The 12,500-nt window shown below is 39.4% G+C and overlaps 1 protein-coding gene across 1 annotated transcript in view; it reads left to right on the top strand.

Moving 5' to 3' along the window:
* The window catches only part of tyro3 (TYRO3 protein tyrosine kinase), a 43,936-nt gene that overhangs the window by 24,092 nt on the left and 7,344 nt on the right, over nt 1-12,500 (top strand). The window contains exons 9-15 of the mRNA XM_067614115.1: nt 3,523-3,661; nt 3,768-3,891; nt 4,105-4,199; nt 6,945-7,040; nt 11,551-11,631; nt 12,086-12,178; nt 12,264-12,385. Of these exons, the coding sequence (XP_067470216.1) occupies nt 3,523-3,661; nt 3,768-3,891; nt 4,105-4,199; nt 6,945-7,040; nt 11,551-11,631; nt 12,086-12,178; nt 12,264-12,385 (750 nt within the window). The remainder of the gene's footprint in view (nt 1-3,522; nt 3,662-3,767; nt 3,892-4,104; nt 4,200-6,944; nt 7,041-11,550; nt 11,632-12,085; nt 12,179-12,263; nt 12,386-12,500) is intronic.

Below are 12,500 nucleotides of genomic sequence, written 5' to 3' on the forward strand. Positions count from 1 at the left end.
AGACTGGACAACCATCACCTGAAGGTTTAAGTCAGTCAAAGACAACTATGCAACCAGATATTAGACTTTATCTCTTTCATCTGTTAACTTACTGTTTCACATCTGAATAAAAGGGAGCCGACATTAAAACCACAAAACACACGTTCATATAAAACATGATCTTTACTTTAGTCTCAGATTCCTGTTGACTCTGATTCTGCTCATCAATCAACCGCTGATTGATTGATTCTGTTTATGGAGAAAAAACAATCACACTGTATTATTATTATTATTATTATTATTATTATTATTATTATTATTATTATTATTATTATTATTTATAATACTGAAGAACATCACAGTCATGACATCACTTCATTTCACTGAATGCAGCGAGTAGTAGTGATGTAGTAGTGATGTAGTAGTAGTAGTAGTGGTGTAGTAGTGGTAGTAGTAGTAGTAGTGGTGTAGTAGTAGTGATGTAGTAGTGGTAGTGGTGTAGTAGTAGTGATCTAGTAGTAGTGATGTAGTAGTAGTGGTGTAGTAGTAGTGATGTAGTAGTGGTAGTGGTGTAGTAGTAGTGATGTAGTAGTAGTAGTAGTGGTGTAGTAGTGATGTAGTAGTAGTGATGTAGTAGTGGTAGTGGTGTAGTAGTAGTGATGTAGTAGTAGTGATGTAGTAGTAGCAGTGGTGTAGTAGTAGTAGTAGTAGTGATGTAGTAGTGGTAGTGGTGTAGTAGTAGTGGTGTAGTAGTAGTGATGTAGTAGTAGTAGTGGTGTAGTAGTGGTAGTAGTAGTAGTAGTGATGTAGTAGTAGTGATGTAGTAGTGGTAGTGGTGTAGTAGTAGTGATGTAGTAGTGGTAGTGGTGTAGTAGTGATGTAGTAGTAGTGATGTAGTAGTAGTGATGTAATAGTAGCAGTGGTGTAGTAGTGATGTAGTAGTGGTAGTAGTGATGTAGTAGTGATGTAGTAGTGGTAGTAGTGATGTAGTAGTGATGTAGTAGTGGTAGTAGTGATGTAGTAGTAGTAGTAGTGGTGTAGTAGTAGTGATGTAGTAGTAGTAGTAGTGGTGTAGTAGTAGTGATGTAGTAGTGGTAGTGGTGTAGTAGTAGTGATGTAGTAGTAGTGGTGGTGTAGTAGTAGTAGTAGTGATGTAGTAGTAGTGGTGGAGTAGTAGTAGTAGCAGTGGTGGTGTAGTAGTAGTAGTGATGTAGTAGTAGTGGTGGTGGTGGTGTAGTAGTAGTAGTGATGTAGTAGTGTAGTAGTGATGTAGTAGTAGTAGTAGTAGTAGTGGTGGTGGTGTAGTAGTAGTGGTGTAGTAGTAGTAGTGATGTAGTAGTAGTAGTAGTGATGGTGGTGGTGTAGTAGTAGTAGTGGTGTAGTAGTAGTAGTAGTAGTAGTGATGTTGTAGTAGTAGTAGTAGTAGTAGTAGTGGTTTAGTAGTAGTAGTAGTAGTAGTGGTTTAGTAGTAGTAGTAGTAGTGGTTTAGTAGTAGTAGTAGTAGTGATGTAGTAGTAGTAGTAGTGGTTTAGTAGTAGTAGTGGTGTAGTAGTAGTAGTAGTAGTAGTAGTAGTGATGTTGTAGTAGTAGTAGTAGTAGTAGTGATGTTGTAGTAGTAGTAGTAGTAGTGGTTTAGTAGTAGTAGTAGTAGTGGTGTAGTAGTAGTAGTAGTAGTGGTGTAGTAGTAGTAGTAGTAGTAGTAGTGGTTTAGTAGTAGTAGTAGTAGTGGTGTAGTAGTAGTAGTAGTAGTAGTGATGTTGTAGTAGTAGTAGTAGTAGTGTAGTAGTGATGTAGTAGTAGTAGTAGTAGTGGTGGTGGTGTAGTAGTAGTGGTGTAGTAGTAGTAGTGATGTAGTAGTAGTAGTAGTGATGGTGGTGGTGTAGTAGTAGTAGTGGTGTAGTAGTAGTAGTAGTAGTAGTAGTGATGTTGTAGTAGTAGTAGTAGTAGTAGTGGTTTAGTAGTAGTAGTAGTAGTAGTGGTTTAGTAGTAGTAGTAGTAGTGATGTAGTAGTAGTAGTAGTAGTGGTTTAGTAGTAGTAGTGGTGTAGTAGTAGTAGTAGTAGTAGTAGTAGTAGTAGTGATGTAGTAGTAGTAGTAGTAGTAGTGATGTTGTAGTAGTAGTAGTAGTAGTAGTAGTAGTGGTTTAGTAGTAGTAGTAGTAGTGGTGTAGTAGTAGTAGTAGTAGTGATGTAGTAGTAGTAGTGGTGTAGTAGTAGTGGTTTAGTAGTAGTAGTGGTAGTGATGTAGTAGTAGTAGTAGTGGTTTAGTAGTAGTAGTGGTAGTGATGTAGTAGTAGTAGTGGTGTAGTAGTAGTGGTTTAGTAGTAGTAGTGGTTTAGTAGTAGTGGTTTAGTAGTAGTAGTGGTTTAGTAGTAGTAGTGGTTTAGTAGTAGTAGTAGTAGTGATGTAGTAGTAGTGGTTTAGTAGTAGTGGTTTAGTAGTAGTAGTGGTTTAGTAGTAGTAGTGGTTTAGTAGTAGTAGTAGTAGTGATGTAGTAGTAGTGGTTTAGTAGTAACAGGATAAAAGGCTTAAAGACAAACAATAATGAATCAATGATGAAATTGATCAAACATGTTTCACTGTAAAACATTTCTAATCTCAGGCTTCGTCTCTGCTGCTGATCAAACTTCTCAACCGCAATAATCATCAATATTGGATGTTTTCAGCTGCAGGATGAATGAACGAATGAATGAATGAATGAATGAATGAATGAATGAATGAATGAATGAATGAATGATTGAACGAATAGATGAACGAATGGATGAACGAATGAACGAATGGATGAACGAATGAACGAATGAACGAATGAACGAATGAATGAACGAATGAACGAATGGACGAATGAATGAACGAATGAACGAATGAACGAATGAATGAACGAATGGACGAACGAATGAACGAATGAATGAACGAATGAATGAACGAATGAACGAATGGATGAATGGATAAATGAATGAATGAATGAATGAATGAACGAATGAACGAATGGATGAATGAATAGATGAACGAATGAACGAATGGACGAATGAATGGATGAATGAATGAATGAATGAATGAATGAACGAATGGATAAATGAATGGATGAATGAATGAACGAATGGATAAATGAATGGATGAATGAATGAATGAATGAATGGATGAATGAATGAATGGATGAACGAATGAACGAATGGATGAACGAATGAACGAATGGATGAATGAATGAACAAATGAATGGATGGATGAATGAATGAATGGATGAACGAATGAACGAATGGATGAACGAATGAACGAATGGATGAATGAATGAACGAATGAATGGATGAATGAATGAATGAATGGATGAACGAATGAACGAATGAATGAACGAATGAACGAATGAATGAATGGATGAACGAATGAACGAATGGATGAATGAATGAACGAATGAACGAATGAATAGATGAATGGATAAATGAATGAATGAACGAATGAATGGATGAATGAATGAATGGATGAATGAATGACTGTGCAGCTGACAGGAAGGAAACAGCTTTAAATGATGTGTTGGTGTCTCGTGCGTCCAGGAGCCGCTGCTGTTCAAGGAGAACTCTGCTCAGCTGTCTGGAGGAGGACGTTTCTTCAACGCGTCCTTCCAGGTGTCGGCGTGCACGGCGGTGGGCTGCGGACCCTGGAGCCCGCCGGTGCTGGTGCTGCCCGCCTCAGGTACTCGCATCAACACGGTCGTCATACGTGTGAAGCTTTACACTGAATCATGAGTTTATGGACTGATTGATTGATTATTGGCTGGCTGCTCCCTGTGGCCCCTCAGTGCAGGTCCCGGCCCAGCGGAGCCACATGTGGGTGGGTCTCCTGCTCGGGCTGCTGGTGGCCACCGTGACGGGCCTGCTGCTCACCGTGCTCGCTCACCGCCGCGAGAAAGAGACGCAGTTTGGGTACGAAAAGTCTCAACAACACCGCATGAACACGTTAAACACATCAAACACAAACAGAATAATATATAAACTGCTCAACATGCAGTGTAACTGTATGGAAACTGCTGCATGAACTGAAATGATGTTGGAACATAAACAGCATGTCATTACAGTGGTTGTTCCACGTAGACTAACGTCTTCCAGCTTAGACTCTTTCTGTCTTCCTGTCTTCAGTTCGGCCTTCGAGTCTGCAGGTCCGGAGAGTTCGGTTTCCTTCACGGCGGCTCGATCCTTCAACAGAAACTGTGCAGAGCTGCAGGAGTCCACATGTGAGTCTTCACATCACAGCTGACATTTACTTTTTCAAACCACATTAATCTGAACACGTATGAAGTAACGTGCAGGTTCGTTCTTACTGCAGGCAACGTTCACTAAATACTGAAAACATCAGTATTAACTTATTACATACAACATGTTTAGAAGATCAACTAGCAGATCTGATCCGTCAGGTTTAATGTTAACTAACGCTGGATTCTAGTGTGTGAAACCAGGAAGTTCTTGCTGACTTTGGTAAAAACCTGCAGGCTGATATTTCACCAAAGAGAAAATCAGGTCAGTTTGTTATCGTGCAGAAACAATCGTTATTGGTTCTTCATCATCTATCAGTTGGCTGAAGGTCAAAGTTCAACACACACGCTCTGCTGGACGTGTGTTACTGAGAGAACGTGTTTAGAGACAGAACGAGGACTCGAGGAGAAGCACTGCTCCCTGAAGTCAGCTGAGCCGGTTCAACATGTGATCCGGATCCTCCTGGACGTCTCGCTGTGGACGTATTCTGGACCAACTAGCAGGAGGTCCTGGATGATTATATATCACAATCACAGTCTGTTTGTAAAGCTGGACGTAGCGAAGGTGTGACATCACCTGTTGGTTGAAGCTCAGAGTTGCAGCTTCTGGTCGTTTGGAGCTACGAGCTTCCAGATGAGGAGCGCAGGATGATGAAACGCGCTACCTCCGACTCAAGCTAACGCTAGCTTACTGGGCTAGCTGCACACTTGGGCTAACATTAGCTACTTTAGCTACATTGTGCTAACAGGTATCATTATCAAGTAACATTAAATTTAGTGAAATTTTGCCACAACAGTGCGACTCAGTGCGAGTCCCTGACCTGTCAATCAAAGCTTCTGTAAGCCTTCAAATCTTATTAACGGAGCAATAATTTCCAAAATAGCACCAGCTCCCTTATTAGAGACTGATACCAGCAGTAGATGGATCAGGTTTACACAACAGAGTCGTGATACTGAAGAGCTGATCAGCTGATGTTGAGTCTGATCAGTTCGCAGCTGCTGGAAATGTTAAAATATCAGAGTTGTGGTGAAGTTTCTCTGTTTCAGGATAGTTAAATCAGCAGGAAGCAGTTTGTTTCTGACAGACAGACAGAGAACGTCCTTCAACAGTCGCTGTTTACAGAAAACACTCATACCTGTTTCCACTCAGCCAGCCTGTATTTACCTGCTGCCTGTCAGCCAATGAAAACCGTCCCACAACAAAACAATAACACCCGACCTGCAGCTGCAGACAGACTGTAACTCTGAGTCTGATCAGTGAGGTGAAACTCAGAGGATGAAAGAAATGTCATCTGACCTCCAGACGTTTGTCTGATTCATCGTCACGGCGACGGAGGAATCCGACATGTTGATGAAGGTTCAGCAGCTCCATGAAAACATTTCAGAACATTTAAAATGCACATTTCTACATTTTTCTAAAGAGGATAAAACTGTTTTTGAACATTGTTGAAAGTGTGTGTACGCTTCAGGTTTCTCGGTGGGCGTTACCATGGCATCAGATGACTAATGTTTGAGAGGCGGTGTTGCTAGGAGACGCCACTTCTGAAAACATCAGATTTACATTGTTTTAGCTTTTACAGAAAGTGGAGAAAAAGAATTCCCCTCTCACCCCCCCAATGGTGGAAGAATGGTGTTCATCCCTCCATATATATATATATATATATATATATATATATATATATATACACAATGTATTTATTTTAATCAATAAATAATATAATAAAGGCATTTATTATAGGGGCAGTGTCGGTATGACAGGAAATGAAGGGAGACAGTAGAGATGGGGGGGTGACATGCAACAAAGACCTGCTGGATTCAAACTGCAGGCGTTGTGGTCATGTGACGTGTTTTAACCAGCAGCTACTGCAGCGCACTGAGTTCATGTTGTTTAAACACCTGCTGAGTCATCAGAGTCAAAGTGAGTGAAAGAGAAATGTTGACATACAAACTATTTTTAGTGCCCGCCCTCACAGACACTGGACCAATAAAATAACAGCACTGATGTCCAAACCTCCCTGCAGGACACGACTGTAGGGGGCGCCATCACTGCAGACACAAATCACGTTTAACTTCTTCTTTTGACACCAAAGATAAACTGATTTCTGGACAAAAATGAATTTTAATTGAAATTGGACCGTAGACCGTAATAGAATAATGGACGCCGCCACCGTGACGTCATCTGTTGGTTTGTGGACTCCTGTTTTGAAGCCTCAAGTTTGGCATTTTGTCGCCATCTTGGATTTCTGGAGCCAGAAGTGACCATATTTGCACGAGAGGATGGAGCTGAGAAGAGCTCTCCAGGGTCCAACTACAGCACACCGCCATGGTAACGACCTGTCCATCACAACGTAGCCCCGCCCTAAAGCATGCCTGCTTTATCGTCTATTTTACTCTAAATGGGACCATAATTTACTAAATGAACATCGTGCTGTGTTGAAGACATGAAACTAGTGATTGAGACCATAAACTCATCAGGAAACAGTTCACTGAGGTAATAAAGACAGAAGTAGGATCATTTTCTCACAGACGTCCATACAATCACACTGTTTTTGGACTTTAAATTGAGAAAATGTAAAAGAGAATCTATGTAAATAAAATTTTTGTTGAAGTTTGTTTTCTGTCCCATGTTTGTAACGTCAGAGATTAACTCTGTGTGTGTGTGTGTGTGTGTGTGTGTGTGTGTGTGTGTGTGTGTGTGTGTGTGTGTGTGTGTGTGTCTCCCTCTAGTGGACAGTCTCTGCATCAACGATGACCTGAAGAACAAACTACAGGACGTCCTGATCCCAGAGAGGCTGCTCACACTGGGACACATGCTGGGGAAAGGTACAACATACATGACAACACACACGTCAACATACATGATAACATACATGATAACATACACGTCAACATACATGACAACATACATGATAACATACACGTCAACATACATGACAACATACATGATAACATACACGTCAACATACATGACAACATACATGATAACATACACAACAACATACACGACAACATACACGACAACATACATGACAACATACATGACAACATACACAACAACATACACGACAACATACACGACAACATACATGACAACATACACGACAACATACACGACAACATACATGATAACATACACGACAACATACATGATAACATACATGACAACATACACGACAACATACATGACAACATACACGACAACATACATGATAACATACATGATAACATACACGTCAACATACATGACAACATACATGATAACATACATGATAACATACACGTCAACATACATGACAACATACATGATAACATACACAACAACATACACGACAACATACACGACAACATACATGACAACATACATGACAACATACACAACAACATACACGACAACATACACGACAACATACATGACAACATACACGACAACATACACGACAACATACATGATAACATACACGACAACATACATGATAACATACATGACAACATACACGACAACATACATGACAACATACACGACAACATACATGATAACATACATGACAACATACACGTCAACATACATGATAACATACATGATAACATACATGACAACATACACGACAACATACACGACAACATACATGATAACATACACGACAACATACATGATAACATACACGACAACATACACGACAACATACATGATAACATACACGACAACATACATGATAACATACACGACAACATACATGATAACATACACGACAACATACACGACAACATACACGACAACATACACGACAACATACATGATAACATACACGACAACATACATGATAACATACACGACAACATACACGACAACATACATGATAACATACACGACAACATACACGACAACATACATGATAACATACACGACAACATACACGACAACATACATGATAACATACACGACAACATACATGACAACATACACGACAACATACACGACAACATACATGATAACATACACGACAACATACATGATAACATACACGACAACATACATGACAACATACATGATAACATACACGACAACATACACGACAACATACATGATAACATACATGACAACATACATGATAACATACATGACAACATACATGACAACATACACGACAACATACACGACAACATACATGACAACATACAAGACAACATACACGATAACATACACGACAACATACACGACAACATACACGACAACATACACGATAACATACATGACAACATACACGACAACATACATGATAACATACATGACAACATACACGATAACATACACGACAACATACACGACAACATACACGATAACATACATGATAACATACACGACAACATACATGACAACATACATGACAACATACATGACAACATACATGATAACATACACGACAACATACATGACAACATACAAGACAACATACACGATAACATACACGATAACATACATGACAACATACACGATAACATACACGACAACATACACGACAACATACACGATAACATACATGATAACATACACGACAACATACACGACAACATACATGATAACATACATGACAACATACACGATAACATACACGACAACATACACGACAACATACACGATAACATACATGATAACATACACGACAACATACATGACAACATACATGACAACATACATGACAACATACATGATAACATACACGACAACATACATGACAACATACAAGACAACATACACGATAACATACACGACAACATACACGACAACATACACGATAACATACATGATAACATACACGACAACATACATGACAACATACATGACAACATACATGACAACATACATGATAACATACATGACAACATACATGACAACATACATGACAACATACATGACAACATACATGACAACATACAGGATAACATACACATCAACATACACGACAACATACACGACAACATACATGACAACATACAGGATAACATACACATCAACATACATGACAACATACACGATAACATACACATCAACATACATGACAACATACACAACAACATACACGACAACATACATGATAACATACAAGACAACATACAAGACAACATACATGATAACATACATGACAACATACATGACAACATACACGACAACATACACGACAACATACAGGATAACATACATGACAACATACATGACAACATACATGATAACATAAACATCAACATACATGACAACATACATGACAACATACACGACAACATACACGACAACATACACGATAACATACACGACAACATACATGACAACATACACAACAACATACACGATAACATACACATCAACATACATGACAACATACATGACAACATACACGATAACATACACGACAACATACACGATAACATACACGACAACATACATGACAACATACACGACAACATACACGACAACATACATGATAACATACACGACAACATACATGATAACATGCATGACAACATGCATGATAACATACACGACAACATACACGACAACATACACGACAACATACATGATAACATACACGACAACATACATGACAACATACATGACAACATACATGACAACATACATGATAACATACATGATAACATACATGACAACATACATGACAACATACACGATAACATACACGATAACATACACGACAACATACATGACAACATACACGATAACATACACGATAACATACACGACAACATACACGACAACATACACGATAACATACACGACAACATACATGATAACATACACGACAACATACATGATAACATACACGACAACATACATGACAACATACACGATAACATACACGATAACATACACGACAACATACACGACAACATACATGATAACATACACGACAACATACACGACAACATACACGATAACATACACGACAACATACACGATAACATACACGACAACATACATGATAACATACATGACAACATACATGATAACATACAGGATAACATACATGATAACATACATGACAACATACATGACAACATACACGATAACATACACGATAACATACACGACAACATACATGACAACATACACGATAACATACACGATAACATACACGACAACATACACGACAACATACACGACAACATACACGATAACATACACGACAACATACATGATAACATACACGACAACATACATGACAACATACACGATAACATACACGATAACATACACGACAACATACACGACAACATACATGATAACATACACGACAACATACACGACAACATACACGATAACATACACGACAACATACATGATAACATACATGACAACATACATGACAACATACATGACAACATACATGACAACATACACATCAACATACATGACAACATACATGACAACATACACATCAACATACATGACAACATACATGACAACATACATACATACATATTGTGTGTGTGTTATAGTGTGTGTGTGTGTTATAGTGTGTGTGTGTGTGATATTGTGTGTGTGTGTTATAGTGTGTGTGTGTGTTATAGTGTGTGTGTTATAGTGTGTGTGTGTGTTATAGTGTGTGTTATAGTGTGTGTGATAGTGTGTGTGTGTTATAGTGTGTGTGTGTGTTATAGTGTGTGTGATGTGTGTGTGTGTGTGTGATATTGTGTGTGTGTTATAGTGTGTGTGTGTGTGTGATATTGTGTGTGTGTGATATTGTGTGTGTGTGTGTGATATTGTGTGTGTGTGGTTCAGTGTTTCTCTGTTTGTATAAAACAGAAACACAAAGTGCTGACGAGCAGAAACGTGTGTGAATGTCACGTCTGCTTCGCTGTTAAACAGCCTCGTTTATCTCGTTATGGTTAAAATAAACGTCAGCAAATCATTTTAAAGTGTTTTTATATTGTCTCTTCTTTTTCTCTAAAACATATGTTTGGATAAATTAATGTGATCGCTCCCAGTTCAAGATCAGAGATCAGTCACCAATCAGATGTGATGTGATTTGGGGTGACTAGTGACCCCCCCCCCCCCCCCGTCCAGCTAAGCCACACCCACTTCCAAGCAGTCCAATCACAGTTGTTGGACTTTATTTAAATACCTCCCACATGTTTCACAGGGAAACACGTCACATGACTGAAGATGAAGATGCTCTGACTTCTGAGTTCAGAACACAACAGTACCGAGATCAAAGGAGTCACTTATTGAATATTAATGTGTGTGTGTGTGTGTGTGTGTGTGTGTGTGTGTGTGTGTGTGTGTGTGTGTGTGTGTGTGTGTGTGTGCGCGTGCGTGCAGGTGAGTTCGGCTCGGTGCGTGAGGCCTTCCTGAAGACCGAGGACTCTTCTGTCCAGAAGGTGGCAGTCAAAGTGCTGAAATGTGAGTCAGAACAAAACGTTAGCTGTTGCTTTTAGCTTTCCGCTAACTGACAGCTGATATTTTGGCTGTTTGGGGCGAATTAACTCAAAACTCACTTCACTTCCTGTATGAACACACATTTACAGCTGAAGTTTAATTCACTGAAAGAATTTTAAATGTCAATTTCAAGCTTAAAACCCTGAAAGAAGATGAAGTGTCAGAAGAACAATGAATGATAAAAGCAGTTGAAGTGTGATAGCTCAAGTGTGTGTGTGCACTTTAAGCAGTTAAACTGTTGGTTGAAGTGTCAGTTAATGAGAAAGCAGTGAAAGGAGTTAAAGTGTCATTTTAAAAGTTAAAGTTTGAAATGGTTGACATGTCAGCTGTATTGTAAACAATAAAATCAATTGAAATGAGTCCTTTTTATTAAACTGTGTGTGTGTGTGTGCGTGTGTGTGTGTGTGTGTGTGAGCAGCTGACATCACTTCGTCAGGTGACATCGAGCAGTGTCTGAAGGAGGCGGCCTACATGAAGGACTTCCACCATCCCAACGTCATCCAGCTCATCGGTAACACACACACACACCCACACTAACCAGGGGTCAAAGGTCAGCCGTGGTTTGACTGACTGACTGAGTCTTTTCTGTCCAATAGGAGTGAGTCTGCACCGGCGTCACAGCCAGCGGCTGCCGATCCCGATGGTTGTTCTGCCGTTCATGAAACACGGAGACCTGCACACCTTCCTGCTGCTGTCCAGACTGGGAGAGCAGCCATTTGTAAGAAACACACCTGTCAGCACCTACACCTGTACTACACCTGTAGAAACACACCTGTCAGCACCTACACCTGTACTACACCTGTAGAAACACACCTGTCAGCACCTACACCTGT

The sequence above is a fragment of the Thunnus thynnus genome, chromosome 16, assembly GCF_963924715.1.
Source record: "Thunnus thynnus chromosome 16, fThuThy2.1, whole genome shotgun sequence".
Classification (NCBI taxonomy): domain Eukaryota; kingdom Metazoa; phylum Chordata; class Actinopteri; order Scombriformes; family Scombridae; genus Thunnus; species Thunnus thynnus.